General features: G+C 37.2%; 1 protein-coding gene across 2 annotated transcripts in view; it reads left to right on the plus strand.

The window, feature by feature from the left end:
• DCLK2 (doublecortin like kinase 2) overlaps positions 1-25,047 on the plus strand; it is a gene marked incomplete at its 5' end in the record, with an annotated part of 87,575 nt that overhangs the window by 36,279 nt on the left and 26,249 nt on the right. The window contains 4 exons of one of the 2 annotated variants that reach the window (XM_081998814.1): positions 9,839-9,941; positions 11,018-11,119; positions 12,440-12,490; positions 16,268-16,362. In XM_081998814.1, coding sequence (XP_081854940.1) covers positions 9,839-9,941; positions 11,018-11,119; positions 12,440-12,490; positions 16,268-16,362 — 351 coding nt within the window. The remainder of the gene's footprint in view (positions 1-9,838; positions 9,942-11,017; positions 11,120-12,439; positions 12,491-16,267; positions 16,363-25,047) is intronic. The other variant, XM_081998815.1, reaches the window with a different exon arrangement.

Here is a 25,047-nt window from a genome sequence, read left to right on the forward strand (position 1 = left end):
ACTGTTCATCAAAGGACCATTCCAGATTTCTACCTTTTCTTTTATTCTTTCTGCACTGCCCACAAAGACTGTTTGAATTTCTTATTTGTCTATGGAAAAAGAACTATTTAGAGAACTTCTTTAGAGAACTTGCCTCTGTAACCTCTCCAGGAAATAGTGTCTGCCCGCGAACAGTGGAAACCTTGGACTGCAGTAGAGTATCGCTGTGTGCCACAGCAACTCTTCTAATCCCAAGGATCAGAGAAATGAAAGTACATTGAATATTTGGCCATATGATTTCATTTTTTTTAAGTTCTCCATAGTACATGAATACCATGTTTTGCAAATAGAGTTATTAGCTAAGGGCACTGATTTCTATAGTAGTGCAATAGGGGTAATTTTAGGGGAAAAAATGGTATAACATATTTTAGCTGTGTTTGTCTGCTGGAACAGGGTGTCATTAAATCCATAAGATTTTACTGAATTGGATGAGGCAGCTATCTGTCCTTATATGTACACTTTTTCTTTTAATGTTCTTTCATAATACAAGTAGCTTTTATTTTTAGACTAACTACTCAGTGGTAAGATGGAAGGTTAGCTGTGTGAAGTCAGGTGCTATTTTTGGTTCTGTATTAGGCTTCCCAGTTATGCCACGTAAGGAAAGAATCTGTTATGCTTACTTTTGGGCTGCTGTGATTAATGCATCAATGGGCAAAGATATAATCCTTGTCTTGTAACTGAAAATACTGATTCCCCCTCTCCCCCCTTCAGATAAACTGGATTGTGGCCATCTCATGAGGGGCATTTGTTAATTATCTGTTTCCAGCTTCCACTTATTCCATGTTTAGGAAGGCTGTTGTTTTTTTGTGTAACTCTTGAAATTGAGAAGCATGATGTTAAATTTCACTGTTTAATATACTGAAATGATTGACTGTTGTTGAAGTAGTGGATAATACTGTGGGAAGGGTTGTTCTGAGGTGTTTTGTGTTACAGAGGTAGACAGATGAGTTGTACAGTGTGATTCAAATGATTCAAAATTTCCAGAATTTTAGCCTTTTCAACTCTAATTATCAGATACCTGAATAGCTGCACATAATCAGTGCAGTACTTGAAATATGATTTTTCAGAAAGAGATCAGCTTTTCCCTTTGGGAAAACTTTGGAATAGAACTTGCCAGGAAGTCCTACAGTACTGGATGGCTTTAAGAAATAGATACATGTAGGAACTCACTTTAACTTGTGCCTATTTCTACAGCTTATTTTTCTTACTGTCATTTCCATGCCAGTGAGGATGATCTATTTGAATCACACCCAAATGTGATCATCCATTTCCACGTCTTCATTTGCCGAATTAAACTTTGAGATGTTAAAAACATACATGTAAAAATCTGTTTAAAATTGAAATAAAACTAAAATGTGGTATGTGCTCTATTCTGTTGTCTGTTCCCAATAGCTGTATGAGTTGTGGTGACCTGACCAGTCTGTTCATGCAGTCTTTCTGCATTGTCATACTGTATTAGGCTTTTCCTGGGCTTACTGCCAGACTTTTTCTGTTTACAAGGCAGCAGGCAAAGATTTAACATTTCTGTTTCCTTTCTTACTCTCTAGATTCCCTGTGGGACAGAAGGGTTTGTCTCCTTCCTTTTCACTGCTGTTCCTCATCTCCATATCAGTGAAAGGAGGTTCATTTTCTAATGATGACTGTAATAATGTGACACAGCCATTGATTAAATAGTCATTTAAGAAGCTGGCCTAGAATTATTCTGATTATGGTCTTTGTGTTAATATTCTTCTTTTTTTCTTTTTTTTTTTTCTTTTTTCCTAAATAGGCTAACAAGCTGCCTTTATCCAAGGCAGGCAAATTCAATATTTCTGTTTTTAAAAATTTGTAAAACTTTGTTTTTCTCTCACTGTTTACAGAATTTAATAAACTTGAAGGAAAAGACAAAAGTGTGCCAGATACCCAAGCTCAAATGGTAAATCAGACAATATGTCATGGAAGTTCTGACCTAGAAATCAGATTTATTATATAGTTTTATTGCAGCATCCAGCAGAGCTGGGGAAGCCCTCAGACCTTCCACAACCTGTGGTTGTGCATAGCTTTGTGAATGTGTATTATTCCATTGACTGCAGTGGAACTGCTCTCAAGCCTAAAGCTAGCCAACTGCATGGGTTAAAAAGGGACTTTGTAGAGTGAGACCAAAAAACAGGTGACCTACTTGAATTAGCTATAGAGAAAAAGGACAATCAGAATGTTTTCACAGACAGCGTAACTGAGACTGTTAGAAAGGTCTTAGAGCCTCTGAATTAAATCGCAAACAAACAAATGAAAACTGCCACTTCTAAAAAGTTTCTTTATTTTGTCAAGAAATATAGGAGATTAATATAGAAGAAAATCACAGTCTTTAAAATCTGAAGTAAATTTGCTGGTCAAGATGCACAGAGGATCAGGTAACGAATTTTTAAATTTTGTAACACAGTCGTTACTTTTGCATTCTTTCTGTATGACCTGATCTCTGTTACTGTGTTCCACGTTTTAGTTGCAGACAAAAGAATTGTACATTTGAGCCTCAGCAATTAAGAGGTATTTGACCTAATTCCAATTATTTTAGAGAACAAAAGAGATTTTTTTGTGTGTCTGTGTCCTGGTTTCCTAATGACCTTATGGAAGTTGGCTGATGGGGAAGTTACTATAATGCATAGTCCTAATAGCTACAGCCAGTAAGAAAGGTGTCTAGAGTTTATCAAGTTCATGTTTATGTGTCCTCAAGCTTTAGGAGTGCCCAGCCTACCCTACAGCTGTTTTGGGCAGATGTGCCCAGTCTTAGTAGCGTTTGAGCTCCTTCAGGCATTATATCAGAGGTTAGTAGTTTGCTTACCCTTCTTTTGCTATTGTGTAATTTTGTTTAATTTGGGAATTCCCAGAGAGATTCAGTAGTAGTAGAGCTGTCACAGACAAAATATGCTGGTGAGGAACAGAAGTTTTCACAAGTGTCAAATGCTTCTTCTGTATACCAGCAGGAATCTTATCACTTCACGTGATTTTCCAGGTTTACTCTGTATCTGATACAGCAGTGTTTTTTGTTGCTGTTCTTGTGTACAGTGTGGGCTTCCATACTTGCCTGGCTCTTGAACAGTTTCTTTTTTGCCTGCTTCCAAATCACTTCGCGTAGTTGCCTTCGACGCTTTGTAATTTCTACCAAATTAATAGGTTGTTAATTAAAAAAAGAATACTGGCAATTACAGTATTTTTTTGAAGGGCATGTCAGGGGCTCACTTGTTTGACTTTTCTCTGTATTTCTGCTTCGTGGGTATATTCTAGCTACCCATCTGGCTATTCTCTCGCTGTTTACTGAAGACACGTCAGGAAACATGACTCAGTATAACCAGGCAAATATCTGCCTTAACCTACTACTGAACTTCTTTTGTGCCAGTCTTGGTTCAGTCCTGAAGGTTATTGATGGCTTAGTAAGTAGTTAGGAATATCGGTTAAACACGTACACTCCCTTTCCCTTGGTCAGTTTTTCCTGTGAAAGTGCAGAGACCGAGGGGAAGTTCCAAGGTAAGAAAATCTGTGTTAAAATTACAGTACTCAGTAGGAAAGGGTGGGAATGCCCTTCTCACCTTCCTTTTTGAGTTCCTTTTGCCCAGAGGAGGCTCTTCCTTTTGGAAGTTAAGTCTGCCCTCATTGGTGGTGGAACTGAAATAGAAAACAGACAACTGACCTGTTTCTTCAGGAGTGCTGCATTTTGCACTTTGAGACATGCATAAACCCTTGAACTGTAAGCCTGACAGTTTCAGAAACACTGCAAGAATTTTAATGAGACTGTTTGTGTGGCAGTGAGGGCAAAGTGGCAGAGCTAACTTTATTTGAAAAGGGGGAACAAAAATTATGATTACAAATATGACCTGACTGGCCAAATACACAAATATTTGACTTTTGCTTACTCAGAAATAAAGGTTGATGCAAGGGGCAAAGGGCAAAACCGTCAGGGTGGCATAGCTGTAATCTGTCCCAGTCAAAGAGGAGTAGCAGTTCCCGGCAGAAATGTGGAGACTCATCACCCTGAAGGTGGTATCAGGGAGGTTGTATCTAGATTTGTCATGCTGACATTTAACAAATTATTTGCTTTTTTTTTTCAGCAATTAATGGAAAATAACCCACTGCATTTCTTTAAGAATTTCAGCCTCAAATGCCTGTCACTGCTGCTGAGCTGGATACACATACACAAATCCAGCTGTTACTGTGCATGCCAGTTTTCCTAGTTTTCCTTTTGCCTCATATGTTATGTGCTTCCTTTTTAAAATATTTATACCATAACCTGTTTTCTTGAAGTCAGTAGATATAAATATTTCTTCCATTGTTAATACAAATAGTCTTGCATATCTTTTCCAATTTTGATGTTTTAGCTCCATTTTCAGCTGATGTAGAGCGTTTGTCATCCAGAGAAGCTTTCCCCAGACACCGGGTGTGGCTCTTCAGACTTAAACTGTACAGTCCTGTTGCTGCTTACTTAAATTGAATCAGCTATACTAAATGGATCCAAACTATTTGTCTTTACAGCTCTTCCTTCTACATTTAGAATGAAGCATATTTGTAGAGCTGGAATAAATGCAATTTGTCCAGTAAGCTCCTGGCTGGAGGGTGTTGATGTACAGATACAGAACTCTCTTGAGTGCTAAATGTTTGAGAGGAATTGAGTTCTTCAGTAATTTTTCAGATGTTTGTAAAACATGGTGTCAGTCTCAAATTTTTTTAGTGTTTTTTTTTTTCCTCTGGAGGTCGGAGGACAAATATCTTGTGGATAAATGTTTGTTTATATAGTTTAATTTTTTTAATTGTAACTTCATCTTAAAGGTTCATTATTAAATACCTGTTGAATTCTGTCTACAAAAGATCAGTCATTATTCATGTTTCTTCCAGTGGGAATGTATCTTCTGCTTGTTAGATTCAGAGGTGGGAGTAGGAGTTGGAGTAAATTACATTTCTAGGCCTGTGTGATGGTAATGGGAAAGGGATTTCTGAATGGATCACAATTTGTATATTCTAATCCAGTAGTTTGATCTGACTGAAGAAGTATTTATCTGGAAAGAGCAAACTTCCTTGGTTATAAATATTTGTCAGAAACATAAACCTATTTTAAAAGGTAAATATGGTGGGTGTATGTGACATTAAAACACTGCACCAGTAGACAGCAGGGGATCAGGAAATTGATTTTTCAAATAGATGTGTTTCTCTCCCTTCCCTTTCAACACCCTGTTTTCACATTTTGACTTGCATTTTTGCCCATTCCTGTAAGTTTGTGCTTCATTTTTTTTCTGCTTGTAAACCACATTTTTGTGCTTCCAGCTGTGTGATTTTTGAAGTGCTTTTACCATTAATGGTCTTGCAAACTACAGTTAGTCATGCCGCTTCTGTAACATAATGCATATTTAGTAATATGTACCTCTGTTAGAAAGGTCTGCGTTTTTCAAAAAACTTGATCTGGTCAGTGTCTCAGGATTTCCTCAATAGGGGGCAGGGGGAAGTTTTATAAGAAAAGACTGCTTTTTTTGTAACAAACAATTCAAGTTTTGAATCATTGGATCATTGAGCCTCTTGCATACTTGTTTGGGTTTCTTGCAATGGAAGCCGATTACAATTTATTTCTCCTGGTGCTGCCACTTGAATTATGTTGTCCTCTGGTCATTAGTCTAATGGTGAGCACAGCCTTTTTGAGCCCATCAGGAAGCAGTGATGCCCAGAGACTGAGTACAAGTCCAATCCCATCCTATCCAAATATGCACTACCCTGCTGTGTATAGTGACATCTTTTGAACAAAAGTAGTGCAATAAGACAACCTGATAGCGGTCTGAGTTGTCAGAGGAGCACCAATAAGTCACTTTTTGTTTTAAAGGGAAGGCAGTGGAGTTACCAGCAGAACATAGGCAATGTTTGGCTAGGAAAGGGTGTTTTATTTAGAAATAAATAGGGTTTAACACATTTAAAGCACGTTAATTGAAACATCCAGACTTAACAAGGTAACATTTTTCTAAAGTGTTCCTAAAGCAGTTTTTCAAAATATATTTCACTTTTCTCTGTGGCAAAAAAAAAAAAAAAAGAATGCAAGGAAGTATGAAACTCCTTTGGTGTAAGCCTTTGTAGTGTTGGCTATAATTATAAACCCTAAAAAAATTCCTTGTGCAGCTCCCTATATGCCTTCAATAAAAAAAAAAAAATCAGATTTAATTTTTTTTTTTTCCTGTGGACAAACAAATCACATTCATCTTGTTGTTTTAAAAGAGCATTATCTGTGGTAAAGCCACAGACAGGAGAGAGATGTTCTGATTGATCTTTATTGCAAGGCCACCGATGGAAAGCATGCGTTCTAAGTACTTGTGTAGAGCTTTTGTGGGTGTAAACGAGGAATTGGATAGATCTGAATCTCAAAAATAACCTTACGACTGTAATTTTGAAAAAGCTCTCAACACTATTGAAAATCACATCTCATTTTGGTGCTTAACCTTTTAAGGTGTCAAAAGCTTTTCACATTTTCAACTGCATGCATAGAAACTCACAGCATCAGGACTAGCAAGAGAATTGTTAGTTGAATGAATGACTACATATTTGACTGTTTTTTGCTGTGGTAGACTTATATGCAACTTTGCTAATACCATCATCCTTTGAAAGGCATTTTAGGAAATATTTTGAAGGACTGAACAGTTCTTTTGGTACCAAGTGCGGCAAAACAAAGAATGAGTAAGACAGAGTATAGATGCTTAGTGGAAAGAGAAGCAGCATTTGTCATACACTAGTTTGACAAATGGAATTTTGATCCCTAACTTAACTGGAATGACTGACATACTATTTATATGTCTAAGTTCTACTGCTAATGAAACTCTTAAAAAAAAGAGTTCAAATTTTTTTTTGTTTTTAAATTTCTAAACTAATTGAATCCTGCTCAAAGCTATAAAAAAATCCTATATGATCTCCAATTGCCATATAGATACTCTTTGGAGTGGAATTGTGTGATTTGCGAGTTAGACCATAGCGGACCTGCAGCATTCAAAAGCCCATGCAAATGACTTATTCATTTCAGATTTCCCTTACTATTTTTTTGCACACTAAGTGAAAAAAAAAAAGGTATCATTAACTGCAGAATATACATTCATTTTAATTCTGCAGGAAATGAAGACAGTTTATTTTAGCATCTGTTTGCACCTTGGGAACTGCTCCTTTGACTTTATTACGATAAAGGCCTAGAGAAATAACCTTTAGATTGTACTTCTAGGAAAACAGATCTCCATGAACTTGATTTTAAAAATACTTCCCTCACCCCATTATGTGTGCTTATTTGGGAATGGTAAGTTCTAACAGACCTTTATCCCTTGTTGAATACACTTTTAAAATATTTTTTTTCTTGTATATTTTATCTGTAGCCAGTCCGGACTATTTGTAGGGAGGAGGACTTCCAGTATTCACTGCTGGAATATAGCGAGCATCTATGTAAATCCTTCTCATACTTGCATTTATCTGGCTTCCAGTTATAAGTGTAGTTTAGTACCTTTTACAGTAAAGCTAGCATCTGTCTTGGTCTGTGACCGGGAGGTGGAAGCCACATAGGCCAGGCAGACGGTGTGCAAGCCGACAGAGAGGCTAGCGTTAGCCTGAGCTCCGAGATGGAGGTGCCGCGGCTCCACCGCCAGTGGTGTGTCTCATCACCGGTACTTGTGATTACTCCTGTGTATTCTTGCCTGGGGAAACCGTATATACGTTCGCATGTAGGAAAGCACCTATGGAAATTAATACCTTTCTTAAAGTTCTTTATTCCCCTCCCCAAATAGCCATTTACAAAAGATAAATTTACAAAAGGTGCATTTCTAAGGGTACGCCTGTCATCTTTCGTGCACAGGTCTGACCCTTCCTTTGTAGAATTGCTCTGCAGACAGCAAAAGGATGCTGCTGCATGCAGTTACATCCCTGCGTATTTCCAGGAGTCTGACATAAGACCTGTTATTCTCTCCTCTCTCAGCTCAGATGCTAGACTGGGTGGGTTAAGTGGTGAGGGGGAGGCTTTGAATCAGAACAGAAAGATTAATTCTAGGCTCTGCTAAACCACAGCACTTAACTGTAACCTGCTCGAAACAGCACTGCAAAGGCATTGCGGGCATGAGTAGAGCAGTAATGGGTAGGGAGCGCTTGTGGAAATGGCAGCCAGTTTGGGGGGCTTTTGGGAGTGAACTTGTGCCTCACAGAACATCTCTGCCCGTGTCCAGCAGTGCTACTGGGATAAGCTTTGGGAACACTTTCTCACAGCTGTTGCTGTAGTGGTGGGTTTGGGTTGGTTGCTGGTTTCCTGAAAACTGTGGAAATGATAATGAGTCCTCTTATTAGCAGAGAGACTTATTAAGTAGAGAGGAATAAATCCCATGTTAGCAAAACTTCTCTTAAATTTGTGCAACCTCTTGAATCCAGTTATTACTGCCTCTTTGCTTCACTAGAAGCAGCGGTTTCAAGCGCAGCTGAAAACATCTCTCGCCAATGAGAGCAGATTTTCACTGCAGTGGTAAGATAACAATTAAAGGAATTTGGTGGTGGCTGGAGTCCTTTGGCTGCCTCAGACAGTGACACAAATGCTGGATACTGTATGTGGCACCGTAGTGAGGACCTTGCTGTAAGGGCACCGGCTGTTATCCTGGGCGAGCTGCCATGACAACTGCGCTGCTGCTGAATGCCCTGTGTGGGTGTTCTTACAGAGAGCTGAGGGTCATTGATATTCTGAGTGTTTCCCAGAATATTGCAGGCAGTAGAGACCCTTTCCTGTAGTTCTGCCGATGTTTACCATTATCACAGTGGGTAAACTGTGCAAATGGTGTTGACAGGTATCTGGGAAGGAAAAAAGCTAGTTTCCCTAAAATCAGTTTTTTGTTCTACCTCTTTAATTACATGGTTTTAACCAAATGGTTCTAACTTTCTTAGCTTCTACATAGCTTTTATTCCCAGATCTCATTTGGGTGTGAGATGTTAAAAAGAAGGGAAACAATGATACGGTAAAATTTTAATCTGTTTACATTTTAAAAATAGCTTGCTACCTTGCAGACACTTTTTTTCTTTCAAGGGAGTTAGAATGAGTTCAGTGGGATTTCTTGTTGTGATGGTTTTGGTTTTAATTGTTTTTAAAGCAGACACTTGCTCCTTTACAAGCTGACTTTTATTGACTTTTGAGGAGTAAGGATTTCTTCAAGGTCTTTGGTTTTGTGTTTTTAGAGAATGTCTAAAACATTTTTCTTTCTGACATCCCCATCCTTCTTGAAATACATTGTAACATCATTACTGGGACAAGTAAGAACAGACAGAGCTGCAAAGGGCATGAAAGGGAGTCTGTATTTCTTTTTTTCTTGAATATGGAATACCTTTGAATAACAGAGGGAATTAATTTTTTTTTGACAGGACATTAAAACATGCCTCAGAGCATTAAAAAAAAAAATAAATCATAGAGGCAATCATTCTAACTCGAGACTTTCCTATAAGCAATTAATGTAAGAATACAGGAAGTGTTGATATTTGAGTAGCGTTATAGATGGTCTTGTAAGTCCATCAGCATGCATGTGGAGTTAGAGGCAGAAATACAGGTGTTAAATGTAAGAAGAGGTGTTTTTGGAGGTGAGGGGCAGTCATATTTTGCATTCTTTTTGCTTCCTGCACTATTGAGAGAGCTGAAGTACTTGAGAAGTGGAGTGTTTCTGTCATTATAAAAGAACATTGTGGTATCACTGTGAAAAGGAAAACACAAACTTCATAATTGTTGCTGACTAACTGAAGATTTAGTATTTTAAAGTACTGCATTTGTTTATTTTGCTTTGTATGTTTTGCTGTCAAGGTGACATGCTTGCAGGACTTCTTTGGAGATGATGATGTCTTCATTGCATGTGGGCCTGAGAAATACCGGTATGCTCAGGATGACTTTGTGTTGGATCACAGCGGTAAGACTGTACATCCTAAACCTACTGAAATAGTCAACTTCATTGATAACTCTCTCCCCTCCACCCTCCTGCTCAGTCCTCAAGAGTTGTGTGATTTAGGAAAATATACATGGAAATATATTTTTGTATGAATTAAAAATTTTTCCCAAACCATCTGGATTCTGTAAGTCTGTTAAAATGCAGTAACAAACCTGACCTATTTTCTTGGAAAACAGACCCTGTCCCTAAAGTTTTTTTCTCCCTTTGTCTCTTCAGCTTTGGTGGTCCCTGCTTCCTCTAATAACTCTGGAGGTCTTAATGCAGAAAAGCAGGTTAGGTACAGAGTGGAACGTGGCTTGACCAGCAGGGCATGCAGGTGCACTTACTGTTTTGGTGGTGGCGTAGCATCATAATGATGGCATTGACATCATAGTGATGAATAACAAGGACAAAATTAGGAGGGAAATTTATATAATTCCATTGGGAGTGATTTGCAGTGGATGCTAACTGTAGGAATTAAAATTTTTATTTTGGAAATGTCAGTGCATGTGTGCCTATTTATTCCTTTCCTATATAGGTTGTCCTTTATTTAATGAAATATAGCTGATGTAAATGCCAGTAACCTACTTTCTCAGCCTTTTGGAAACTACAGGTACTTTTCACCTCTTTAAAAATTGGTCACAACATCAGTTTCTTGCAAAAGAAAGTAAATGGGGCTTGCTGTGCAGTTGCCCTATATGAAGCTGCCGTTATAGCTTGCAGGATTTACTGAATTATCAGAAAACCTTGGCATCAGCTGACTTCTTTACTCTTTCAGCTGTGTGTAGTTACAAACTTCAATTATAGTAATAATCCAGCTTCAAGACATGAAGAAATGTTACATGCAGAATGTTACGTACAGCATTTGAGAAGCTCCAATATGTTTGTATGGTATATACGTTAAAGTTCTGAGATACTCTTAGAAATTTGTTGCATTCAGTTGGACAAGCATGTTTAGAAGATACTGATGTTCATTTTCTGGATAATAAATGGCAACAGTAGTGTTTGGAGGAAGCCTGTACATTGAAATGTTAAAACTCTATCTGCTTGCTTTGTAGAGTGCCGTGTCATGAAGTCCTCTTACTCCCGATCATCTGGTATGAGGCATACTGGGTCCAAAAGTCCAGGACCTTCACATCGAAGCAAATCACCTGCCTCAGGTACTACTTCTAGGAAAGAGCTGAACATGTAAAATACACCGAAGTCAGAATTTTCTTAATGGGGTGAAAAAACTGGTGGCTCTGAAATACAGATGCCATGCTTCGTTTCCTGAGGGGAAATTTTTTTTTTTCAGTTTGCCTCACAGATTTAATACTAGTTTATAATAAAATTTGCATTTATTTTTCAATCCTGAGTAGAAATGTGGTTTCTATTTTTTAATTAAGAGGCACAAAAAGTTTCAGTTTATGAACATTGGAATAATTTGTGATAATTGTACACTTGGGATATGTTTTCAGTATGGCACTTGATTTTATTTAAGACCATAAACTACAGGATGGTTATGTGGTTAAATTCATGTTCATTGAACTAGAGTATACCCTTAAGTGTTTTGAATTTGAAAAGTTTGTCCTATCTAAGCCAAATTTTGTCAGAAATACAGGATTTTGCTGTTTCAAGTAATTTTAGGACATGTTCTGGAACACTGTTGCCCATTTACAGAGAAATTCTTTTTCTTCTTCTTGTGCCTCCTGTAATTTCAAGCAAACGTTCACATTGTGTTTTTGCCAGGGGTTTGGCTAAGCACCATGTGTTCCACCCATTGAGTCTTTTATGCAAATAAATAGAATGGAGAAACTTGGTTTTTTTCCTTTTTTTACCTCTGTATTTAATTTCTAAATACAATAAAAATTAATTTTTTCCCCTCAGACCTGGAGAAGTAGCCCTGAAATCAAACCATTTGAATATGTAAACATATGATGCTCTGTTTTGAATGTAACTGTACGTGTAAGCTCCTGTGTGTGTATTCAAAACTGTGACATGTTCCATATTCTCATTTCCATATCAATATTTGTTTTGCTTAATTGATGCTGGTTAGAGTAATTTTAGTCTTTGGGTTCTTTCAAAGTGGAATATTTATCATCTGTTTATAATGGTTGCATAATTAACTGAAAAGCTTCAAAGAAGGATCGCAGTAACAACAAAGAAAAATGTACCATGAAGGGCAGATCACAACTGATCTACATTTCATGCAATCCTGTTAACTCTAGTGAGATCACATGGGATATCTATCAACTGTGAATTTTATGCAAAGCATTTAGAAATCAATGCTGTCATTTCCTTACTTATGTCTACTTGGACACCCTTTCGGTTAGGTTAATTAGAAAAAATTACCCAAAGTTGCTGGTATTTACTCGCAATTTTTTCTCATATAGTCTTTACTTATCTTTATTTACCCTTCTTCCTTTCATGCATGTTCAGAGCTGTTTAATAACTTCTTTCCTTAATGTCTTTTTCCCTTTGTGTCAAATATATGAGTACAGTAAAGAGGGGTGGCCACTACTCCAGTGCTTATGCTTCAGCAAAATCCCCAGGTGAGCCATTGCTATTATGGCTGTATATCACTAGTGTGTCTCCTCCCTTTCCATTTACCTGTATTCTTTTCACTGTATTTGTGAATATTTTCAAGCTTCAAACACACATTTTGCATTCAGTGAACCAGAGACATAGTGGGTATAGGTTCTTTGTTGAAGTAGATTGTTTGAGTGAAATAATATAAATGATGCTTTATAGTTGTTGGACATCTGCTAATGGTGTCAAAGTTTGTAAAGGTATAATTTGACTACAAGTAGAGGAGCATTCTGAGGAGCAATACGTTTGTATGTATATTCTAAAGCATGTTATAATAGACTATATAAAATATTATAATATTTTGTAATAAAATAATATAAAATAAAATAATAACCAGTGCAAAAAGGCAGGGGTAGGAGTGGCCGAAAAAAGCAGTGCAAAAACACGCCATAGTTTTTCATTTTATTTGCAGTTTTTTACCTTCCTTTGTTTTCTCGTATTATTTTGGCCTCAGTTCTAAAACACTGAGACACCTCTTTGAACCTTCAGTTCAAAGTGAAAGTATCACTAAAAGAATTAACATGTATTTTGATTAGCAAATAAGTTGAGACTTTGGACCATACTAGAAGGTAATAATTTAAGAGATTCAAAGGTTTTTCAGTTTTGAACAATCTAATATGCTAAAGAATTGTAGCCTGATATGTACTACTAAGAGAACGACAGAGAAGAATTTTTTTTTCTGTGTATTCAGGCTGCTATACATGTCAAAAGAAACCTCAAAGTAACTTATACTGAGGAAATAGGTAAGAAAGGTAAATTTTGCATATACGTGAAATAATCAGCAAATCAATAGCAGCGGACAAGTTTGTGCCAAAAATTAATACAGATTGCTTGTGTGGTTTTTGAGGGGAAAAATAAAAGTGCTGCTGCCTGAAATAGGGTTGTGGTTTAACTCCAGCCAGCAACTAAGCACCACACAGCTGCTCGCTCACTCCCTTCCCCAATGGGATGGGGGAAGAGAATTACAAGGGTAAAAGTGAGAAAACTCATGGGTTGAGATAAGAACAGTTTAATAATTGAAATAAAATTAATAATAATTGTAATTAAAATGAAAATAACAGAGAGAAATAAAACCCAAGACAGACAAGTGATGCGAATGGAAACAATTACTTATCACGAACCAAGCGATGCCCAGCCAGTCCCCAAGCAGCAGCTCCCAGCCGCAACCCTTTCCCTAGTTTTATTGCTGAGCATGATGTCATATGGTATGGAATATCCCTTTGGTCAGTTGGGGTCAGCCGTCTCGGCTATGTCTCCTCCCAAGTTTTTGTGCACCCCCAGCCTATGTGCTGGCAGGGTGGTGTGAGGAGCAGAAAAGGCCTTGACTCTGTAAGCACTGCTCAGCAATAACAAAAACATTCCTGAATTATCAACACTGTTTCCAGCACAAATCCAAAACAAAGCCACATACTAGCTACTATGAAGAAAATTAACTCTACCCCAGCAAAACTAGGACAAGCAGTTGTCTGACTCGCTATAGGTGCAAAATTTTTACATCTACATAGGGCCACTTCCAGCTTCTACTGTTGTCGCAGTTGTGTATCAACTCACTTGCAGTGAAGTTGTCTCAGAAGACATTGGCAAAGCTGTATCTACAGACAGCTCTTTTAAATAGGGTCCTCAGCACAACATACCAGGTGTTGTAGAATCACAGAAGGACAAAAGTTGGAAAGGACCTCTGGCCATCACCTAGTCACAACCCTGTGTCAGAGCACCACCCTTGTCTACCAAGCATATCTAAGGTATTAGCAAAGAGCTACAGTACTGTCAGTATAGGCTGGGATGTTCCGTAGACAGTTAGGAGAGGGAAGAAGATTATGTCAGCCAGCCAGTTTCACAGGTATAGTGTAGTGGTTCTGTCAATGCTTAAAAGGATGGTAGTGACTTGAAGACAGATAAGGATGTCTTATAGTGTAGTAGTTCTGTCATGTTCAGGTAATGGTGACCTTTCTGTGAGCTGTATAAAAAGAGTTTGTCAATAAACAGAAGTTTTTTCCTCCTGAGTAATACTTGGTCATTTGGAAGGCAATTCTTCTACTGAAGTATTTCATTTTTGGTCATGAACTTTACAGCTCAGTATTTTTTCTAATGGCTAGAGGAAATTGTGTATGCAAGAAGCAGAAAACAGTAAGATAGCATTCACTAGCCCTTTTCATTGTCATACTTGCAAAGTCTTTATAAGACAAGGATGCATTGTTATGCCAGATTTCAAGAAGGTTATCTAAAGCAAAGTAATGGAAAGAAGTCTGCAGGAGGAACATATACTCTTAAATACTTTTAGCTTCTTAAAAAAAAAAAAGAAAAAAAATTGCCTATTGTTCTTACAGGCAACCCGTGTTAAAGTCAAGACAAAAATATACTAAACATATTGAATACTTTTAAGAGAAGAGACTAAGATCTTAGTCCTGTAACAGATCTGGCAATGTAAATCCAAGTTATCAGTCTTCAAGACAGACTTGTTCTGTAGTTAAATCCAATTAGTTGTATCTTAACATCACACATCAGAGAAATAGATTTTTGTAACAACAGGGATTTGTGGAAGTTGCAGTGCAGTCAGCCTGGCCTACTGGCAGACGGACTGCTCAGATTGTAAAAATAGTACTTGGAAGGCATCTTCAGCCCTCATAGAATGTTAGGGTACTAGGTTAATAGACACTTTTAAAATAAATCCAGTAATGCTGGTTAGGAAGTGATGCATAACCCATGACAGACCTCTGAATGTGTAAATGTGCAGGTGTAACAATTATTGAGGTTGAACCTAAGTTTCTATTTGCCAAGGTTGCTTTTTTTCTTTCGGAAAAAATAATTCCTCACCAAGAATCAGCTATGAAATCTTTTTCGCTCTTAAATTTCTGCCTAGTATTTTCCTTTCCTAGGAAAAATGAGGTTCAGCTAGAGAGGAAATAATGTTGCATCATAGAATGTTGCATCACATTTGTGTATGATGAGCAGTGTGCTGTTCTGTCTGCGTAATGAAATTCATCAGTTTGTTTTTCAGAAAAATAAAAGGACTGACCTAAGTTACATTCAAGTCACCAGGGATATAACAGATGTTGTATCTGTGGAAAACTGGACTTAAAATGAATTAAGTCTTGAAGTCAAGAGGGAGGATATTGTATGTTTTCACAGACACTTGAACTTCTTGGAAGTTCAGAAATAACCTACTAGCTTTTACCTTGCTGGGTTTTTTCCCCCTAAATCAATATTTTTCTGAACTACTACTTCTTAAGTTCTTTTATCATCCAAACAGCTCATAATTCTTGTTTGGTTTTTTTTCTTGGGGAAAAAAACCAAAAAAACTTGTGTTCTGTGAAACATTGTATATTCCTATAAAGTAAGGCATTGATCCAAAAAGGAGAGATGGAGGGTCAAATGTCTTTATGAACACTTTGTCTCTCAGTATTTTATTGTGAATTATATTATATAAGGCTGTGGCTATTATTTGCCCAAAGCTTTTGCACTGGCAAAGGACAGAATGGGCCTTTTTGATCTCTAGAATGACAATGCAATATTTGTATGTCTTCTTGATCCCATATCCAAGCACATGAGTTTTGGGGGCACGGTTGTGTGGCATGCAAGCATATGATTTATTCAGAAATGCTGTGGAGTCTGTTTTGGTCTTTGTATGCAGACTTGAGTGATAACTTGTCAGAGAGGTATGTTATGTTTAAAAGCAAGTTAGGGGTTTTGACTTTTATTCATCCTTTCTTTTATTTGTTTGCTTTTATTGCTTTGGCCAGTTAATGGAACGCCAAGCAGTCAATTATCCACCCCAAAATCTACAAAGTCCTCCAGTTCTTCACCAACAAGCCCAGGCAGCTTTCGTGGACTCAAGGTAAGTGCAATAAACATCAAAACCCCTAAATTCTGTTATTCATTGAGTGATGTGTAACATTGCTGCTGAAGAAGAAAAAAAAGAAAAAGACAAAAAAGAGTTATAATTCTATAGGGTAGCCTTGCTAGTATGATTTTTGAGTTGCAGTGGAGAAGACATTTTAAGTAAGATTTATGTATTTTGTCTTTGGTTGGCAGGATGGAACTCTCAGCCTAGGAAAGGTGGTTTGAACATGCCAATTTGACCTCCAAATTTTCCATTGTTTTGTGGACTGCAGGAACCCCCTAAGTAATTTATATTTTCTCAGCCTGTATAAATGTCGTATCCTGTTTTGGATACCTTACATTCTTGTAACATTGCCCAGAACTTCATCTGAAGCCCAAAACTTCATCTGTGGTACACAATTTCACCCCTTAATGCAGTCTGCTGCCTGAAAGCATGTGAGGGGTTCCTTTGGGAGCAGCCTGATGTCTTGCAGATTTTTCTCTTTTTTGAACCAAGAGAATTCTCTTCCTCTGCCACTTAAAAATTGTTAGTATTTACAGAGGCTGCTCTGTGCTTTCACTCAGTAAAATAAAAGTAACAGTCTGGAGCACAGTTGAGCATATTACTGCTGCATTTGTGCAGCTGTCCTTTCAAGGAGAATTTTCTTATTAATTCATCAACTGCAGCCTTTCTGGAAGCACAGTGGATGGTTCACACTGATTATTCTGATCAAGTAATAGCTCCCATTGGTGAACACTACAGTTGTGAAGAGGCCACATAATTCTGCGGAAAACTGTTTTCTCAATTAAGAGACCGGTTAAAGGACATGATTTGAATAATACTTAGATTTGGGTTTTCACATGTTAATTGTTACTAAGCCTTTATCTGTTTTGCAAGGAGTATGGCACTGATTTCTGCCATGCTTCTGTGATAATTCTGAAAAAAGTTTTTTATTTATTTGTTTAATTCTAATATATTTTTAGTTGTTTGGTTCATTGTGGCAATTTAGCGTTGATCTCTGCCTTTATGTTGTTAAGCTATACCATCCCATAGCTTCTCTTTGTCCAAAGCAACATAGATTGGCCTTTCCCCTATAAAGCATTTTCAAGAGCAGTAATAGTTCTGACATTGAAGAGTAGAACCATGTGTCTTTAAAATTTGTCTGGACAGCTCTGCTATAGAACTTACAGTAGAGGACACCAAAGTCAATGGACTTGAGGCTCTCAGTTGGTCTTCACTATATTTAACAAATGCTCTTTTATCTTTCTTTAATGAAATTATAAGTTTAGAAACTAGATTTTTGGTTCTTTTCATCCCCATGCTGTCCTGTCTGCTTTTAGCCGATTAAAGCTCCGTTAAGATAGAGACAATTCTGATAGTAACAAGCAATTGTCAGTAAAGCGGACACGTCCTCTTTCCCCTTCGCTGACAATTTCACTGATGTAGGTTGTTGTACTTATTCATTTTGGAATTTAATTGATGCTGGATACTAATGGGTTTTCGTGCCAAGAAAACAGCAAAACCAAATTAATCATCTCAGAGCTGACGTGTTACTTGAAATAGTGAGCACCTCTTGTTTTATCCCATTAGGATGCATCTGTTCAGTAGGAGGATCCCAGCTATGCTGCTGAGACTAAAGATAGGGAAAGTTATCTGGTGAATCTCAGGATAAATTCCAAAAGGATCAAGTGCACTTTGCAGTGACCCTTATTTCTTGATTACATTCTAGTAGTAATGACCATTTTGGTAAAGTATCAGCATAAAACTGGTAACAGGGAGGCATGGCTTTATGCAAAAACAGATTATTTTAAGAAACTCATTATTATTTTTGTAGGATTGATCTTGGCCAGCCTGATGAGGAAAACAGCAGGAAAGCAGGGACGAATTGTATTATTTTGTGATTACTGCTTTTCCCTATTGTTAAATAATTCCTCGTTGCTAAGACTGCATTGCTACGCAGACAAGTTCTTGCACTTGTATAAAGAAGGTGCCATGCATACAGCTGAATGGAAATGTGGATATAAATACCATGGCAGACAGTGTAAGAATAAAGTACATTTCTGAGTTTTCTGGCTTTGGAAGTGCAATATTTTGGCTGATTTGTCATGTAGAAATCATATATGTTTATTTTTGTAGAGCATGAAACAGCAACACTTAATAATGTTTTTCTATGAGCTTGGGGCAGCAGGAAAAGGGAACAAATCAAGGTTGATGGTTTCTGTTTCCTGTAAAGAGCAGACCATTGGAGCAGCTGCACATGAATTGTACTTTAAAAACTGTGTTGTTTGGAAAGCCAGAGCAAATAAGATATTTGACTATAGATTAGAACTTGGCTAAGCTTTTTGAAGTTTGGCAATCAACGTAGAGCTTAAATGATAATGCTAGTCATCAAGGCAGTAAACTTGCAAAAGATACTGATTGCAGCAGCAATTTTTTCTGTCTCAGACGTTGAGTCTTACATCATCTTCTCCAAATGCCACTTTAAAGGAAAAGTCAAGTCTCTTCAATCCCCAAGGATTTCTTCTGCTTCACAACACTTTATAAGCAGAAGTGATACGCTCAGGCACAGAAAACTCCTTGCAGAAAACACTTTTCATGAACAGCTTATCTTTAAAGAGAAGGGCTTTCCTTCCGTCCTTTTTAGCTCTTCCAACCGGAGTGCCCTTGTGCTATTAATTTTTCAGTAAGCCAGTTTGCTGTCCAACGTACCAATCTTGCAGAATTGTTTTTAAAAAATTGTACTGGAGTCTGAGATTTTATTGTAGTAAGGAATTTATGCTATGGCTTAAGAACAGTAAATACTACAGAATTTTCCCACAACTCCAAATAAATGCCTTTATTCCAGTAAGTGACAAATATGGATACCATGCACCTAATTGAATGGTACTGTGTATTCTTATTAAAGTTGTTTATTTCTAATGTCACAATCTTAGTCTGTAACTAAGCGTTTCAGTTTGCAGAGGGTTTGTTTCAAGGTAAAGATTTAGCTATAGAAGTTAACAAGTATGGGCATGAAGTAAAAGACTTTGTACGATATTCTTTTTTGAGCAAATGTGCTGAGTTTCTTATTTTTCTATTAACTTTTCCATAGAGATTACAACTCGTTCTTGGATTAAGAAATAATGGTAATAGTGCATTAGGCGGCACAGGACAACTGACTGAGAGGAGTCCTTTTGCTGTTCTGTAGGCAGGTGACAATTGAAAGGTTTAACCTTTTTCCTTGGTTCTAAGTGTGCATTTATAGATGCACAGATATGCAATGCTGTTTGGGGTTCTTTGGCTCTTAGCTCTTCCAGTACACCTGTTACTATGCACACTTCATACCATAAAAGTCATCCAGAGACTGGATTAAATATGAGATTTGGAAAGTGGTGTCATAGCTTCCTTATACTTACTTGGATGTGTTTTATTGTTGCCTCTTGTAATTAAGTACCACAAAGTCTTGTCATTTTTTTAAAAAGAAAAAAAAAAATTGTACAAATAAAGAAGCTTTAGAGTTGAGGCCTTTCTTAGAATCCCAGTTATGCTAAATAGAATTGTGTTTGAATTTGTTTCAGTATTACTTTTTCAATTGATTGACCAAATGACCAAAGTGAAAGGGCATTAAAACCTGATCCAACAAATAATTTAAGCACTTGCTTAACTTTAAGCTACTGACTAGTCGCTTTTACTTCAACGAGGATGTTAATGTACTTAAAGTAAAACATGTGCTTAAGTGATTTGAAAGATTAGTGCCTATCTTCATTAAGGTTTTCATGTCTTCAGTTTTGTATACATGTGCTTCTGTTAGCAGTTACACGTTAAGAATATTTACATGCAGTTATCCAACCTAGTGACACAGGTGCAATAGCAGTTCTTAGAGGAATTCTTTAACTGTTCAACTGTTGTTGAATTTACAGTTCAGCATCTTTCTTGCTCAATGAATAAAAAGCGTTGGCTAAATTGTGCTGGTAGGGAAACTGAGATATTGCACTTAGTGACAAGTCCATTCACCTTTGGCATCGTTTTGCTAAATGCTTTATGTAATGTGATGCGACTCAGAATCTCGTTAGAAAAAGGGTAAATCTTTATGTGGTTCTTTGGTGTTTCCAGAGCGGTGCAATAAAATGCATGACATTATATATATGCCATACCATGTATGCTCAAATTCATGGTAGCAAAATCATTACGTTCTGATTGGCTATTGTATTGTTACAAGTAGTTTCTCGGTATAGTTGGTTGCTAGCGGTGTTTAAGTAAGTATCACTTAAAAAATACAAAGTTTCTGTCTTACAGATTATGTTACTATTAAGCATTATAATGATAAATACTAACATCATCTCACTGTTTTAGCCCTTTCTTACTGCAGTCTTTCAGGAAGAATTACAGTGACACTATGAAAGGGTCCCCAGATTTCAGAGAATACTGCTGCAAACAGTTAATTCACAATTTCATTAAAATAGTCATAGTGTACAGTTAGTCATCACCAGTTTGAATGTTTTTATAAAGACAGAGAAAGCTTCTTTGAGAATATCAAAGAGATTTTCTGAAGGTATGAGAGTTCACATTCTCTTCTTAACCTTCAGATGAAAGATTATCACAGCAGTGCCAGATCAGAACTCAAGGAAAAGTTAACAATATTAGACATACTTTATCTAAGTTAGGCTAGATACTCTTTGAGCATATTACAGGTTCCGAATAGTAACAGTAATGTTTGTTTAGGGGTCCCATATTTGTGTCTGGAATTTTCCAGACGCAAGGGCGTGGGTGTGTGTACGTACATGTATACCATGCAGTTCAGAGTCTCTTCAGCACATTATGAATGTGTGGGAGGACAAGGGCAGCACCTTTAGTGCATCTTAGACATACTATGAAGATGTTGATCGACCATAGGAAGTCTGAAGTCAAAGAAGGACTTGCACATATGCGTACAGGACATTGTATGCCTAGCAACCTGATGGCAAAAGTCCTTCATTTCTATCCAGACAGGCAAGACGGACAGACACAGGAAACCTTTAGATGGGTGCTCTAGAAGGCACCATCCCATGTAGCTGCCAAGAAGTTAAGTATTTCCTTCAATACAAAAAAAAACCCCAAATGTTTCCTCCAATGTTTGTGTCATGAGCAGTTAATCTAATCCTGAGTGCAAAGGTTTGGCAACCAAGGTACCATTTCACTTCAAGAGAATATGGGTTTCTATCTGTGGATTCTTCCTTGCACTCTCATGATGGAAAAAATAAAATCCCAGCAGATGTGTAGTTATCTGGGTTTACTTTCTTATGTCACTGCACATTTCTGTTTTAAACACAAACATTTTTTCAGGTATATTGATAGCATTTTGACTCAAACCATTTCTTAAAAATCTTTGCTACTGGACCAGTAGATGTAGCTTGATTAAAATGACTGTCAAGCTGCTACTTTTTCATTCACAAGTCACTGACTTATGCTGTGATCCAGATTTTAAGGGAATCTTGGGCCAGTCCCTCTCTGCTACTTATATATCACCTTACATTTTCATACCCATTTCAGTTAATGCTCTTGGACTCTGTGATGGTTTAAAGGCCTTTAATTTTTTTGTTTTAAATTCTTTTCTTTTGTGCTTTCAATTTCTTATCATTAACTTACGTGGAAAACTAATACAAAGAATCTGGCAGGATGCAGCTGTCTGGCACATTATACATTGGATATATAAGACAGTACAAAAAAGAAAAATCCTACAGTGCAAAGTATAAAATAGAGTTTTTAATGGGTAGGATATTAGTAGAGGTGAAAGGAAGAATGCTAAATACCCGTTCCTTAGGTGTTACGTCAAGGTGTAATAAGCACATTGTGTACTAAAGTAGGTGTGTTAAGCTTAAGGATGTGACAGATCTAATGTGAGTGTTTCTCACAAAACCGTGTGTCATGTTGATAAACTGGGTGATTAAAGTCATAGTCAGTCTGTAAAAAATAATATAAAATATAGAGAAATGTGTTTAGATATTTTTGTGAACCTGAAAAATGGTTATTCCACAGAAAATAGTTCAGCATGTGAAGAAAACAAAACAGTTGGGCAGCTTTTTTCAGCTCAGTACCTTTTGTAACTTTTTAGAGCATCTCTAATTAAATCTATAAAACTATATACAACTAGTTTTGAGAACAGTGTGTTCACCAAGATAGTCTCAGTATCTCTAACAACTGTTTTGTATGCTGCCTTTGGCTCTGGGATGTGCTGTTGAAATTACCTGCAGGGAGGCAACTTGAAGGAAGTAAAAACAATAATTGTTACATTCTGTATTGCATAAAGTTTAAATGGAACAGTAGTGACTGTCGGCATAAGATGTTCTTGGCTAGTAGCATCGACATTCTAAGGTGATTGTTTTATTTGAAGAAATTACTCTGTGAGCTTTTAAAAACAAAAAATCAAATTCTGTCTCAGGTCTGAGTTTTCTAGGACTTGCATGTGTATTTGAGAGGGTGGATTTTAAGACCTGTGCACTCTGAATTTGTCATGGGTAAGGGGAACAGTGTTGGAAGAGAGCAGTAGTTCTGTGTGGACTAGAATACAGGAGGAGGAATTGTTGCAAAACCTAATCTGCAGTGTGATTGTAGATGCCATCCATATTCACTAGTGTACTATGAAAGCAACACACATCCTTTTCTCTTCTCCTTGCTACTTCAGGAATGGCTAGGGAACCCGTCAAGTCTGCTTGCTTATCCAAAATTTTTACTTGACCTTCAAAATACCTGCAGCTGTTGGGATACCAACAGTACAAGATATTCTAAATATGTTACTGAGTAGTTAAATGATTAGAAAATTACTTTAGTAATAAAAATCACTATTCTGTGTCACTTATTGTCAATTCCTACCGCCTCCTCACCTTTTCTGGCTAGTCAAGCACCTTGCAGACATCTTAGGAGTTTATTTCTACTGTGCTCTGACACAGTAGGAAAGACTGGACTGATTTTGCTGCTGAGGAACTGAGACAGAGACCTACAGCACCCAAATTACAAGCAATCTCTGTTGTAGGGTGAGTTGTCTCTCACATCTAGAGCTGTGCGGTGAATTAGTGACAGAGCTAAGGTTAAAACTGCCGTTTCAAATTCTGATTTAGCACCCCCACCACAACAGCAGCATTAGATTCTTTTCATATTCCTTTTATCTTTTTTCCTGTTGCTGTTTGCTTCTTGTAAATACTGTGCTAAGAAGGAATGTGTCCAGTCATCCTCTGACCTGATTACAATGCTGAAGACCCAAAATAGATTACTAATATTTTTGGCTGATGACTAATACTTTCCATGCTTGAAGAAAATGTGACTGACTGGTTAAGAGACTGACTCATGATTTTGCACAAATGTCATTTAACCCCAATGTCCTTGTTCCTGATCCTTGTTAAATAAATAGATAACTCAGAAAGACAGCAGCATTAACACAGCCTGGTTTTAAGTTATTAGCAAGGAGCATAGTAGTAGCTTGACTGGTTGCTGTCTGATGCTACTTCTATGCCAAATGCTAGTAAACATCATTGTTTTAGAGGCTTTGCAAAATTAAGTTGTGCAGGTTCTAGTTACTGTACCTTTAGCAGATTTGACAGCTCAGCTGCCACTAGAAACTTAAGCATTCATTAGCATTTCATGAGCCTTTAGACAATATCCCTATCTGTCAGTTCAGTTCTTTTATTGACAATAGTGTTAATGATTTAAAATATTCAGCAGTGTAACTAGACAATGTCAGCTAAAACAGAAAATGCTGTATATGCATTCCTGGTGTCATGCAAAGCCATTTCAACAGACACTGAGCTTAAGGCAGAGAAGCATTTTAATCCTTTATGTGGTGAGTGGTGAGAATTACTATAATAGCCCATGAAGAAAACAAGATACGGGGCTTCACAGAACAGCAAGAAATGTTACGTAGAGGAGGGGGGATAATTTAAAATGTATTTTAATTTCATAGAGCTTCCTTATGTTTAACTGTAATGGGAGAGCTTATAAAACAGTGGTGCATAGAACACACCCAGTACGTTTTACTATTTATGGCATTCATTCCTATGCCTTCACCCCTTTTTAAAATAAAAATTGATTGTTCTGTATGTCCGTGTATGAAAGGATGACTTCAAGTAGAATTGTGAAGATTTATATCGAGTACCAATTAAGTTGTTAGTGCAGCAAAAGTAGTTTTTTTCAGCCTTTATCTTTCAAAATAATTTAGATATTTCTTTTTTACGGAGTGTCACAGTTACTAAAACTGGATCTGTGTCTGGATGCGTATCAGACATCTAACTTGAAGTGCTTGTAGATGTCATAAATCTTCACATCCATAATAACGTAAAATATAGACCGCTAGATTACCAAGCAAATCTGACTATTGTAGATGTATCCGGCCACCTACGCCAAAATTCTCTTCTTTAAATGAAAACTAGTCGGGCCATGCAAACATCTCTGCTTTACCTTTCTAGCATGTTTCAGTGCTAATCTAAAGAGATTTAGATGGAAGTTGGTGTAGCTGGAGGGAGTTTTCTTTTCTGTTTACTGAAATCTGTCCAACTGCTTCTCTAAGTGGGAATAGCAGGGCTGAATCTTAAACTGGTACAAGTGACAATGATGTATGATAATGATGATGAACTGTGAGAAAGCAAGACTAAGAATAAGATGGGAGTAAAAAAGTAAACAACTTCTGTTATAGGTGTTTTTAGGGTGGTTTTTTCTAACTTCGCTGTTTTTTTGTCTGGCTTTTTCTTGTGA

The sequence above is a fragment of the Phaethon aethereus genome (assembly GCF_964289735.1).
Source record: "Phaethon aethereus genome assembly, chromosome: 4".
In the NCBI taxonomy this organism is placed as follows: Eukaryota; Metazoa; Chordata; class Aves; order Phaethontiformes; family Phaethontidae; genus Phaethon; species Phaethon aethereus.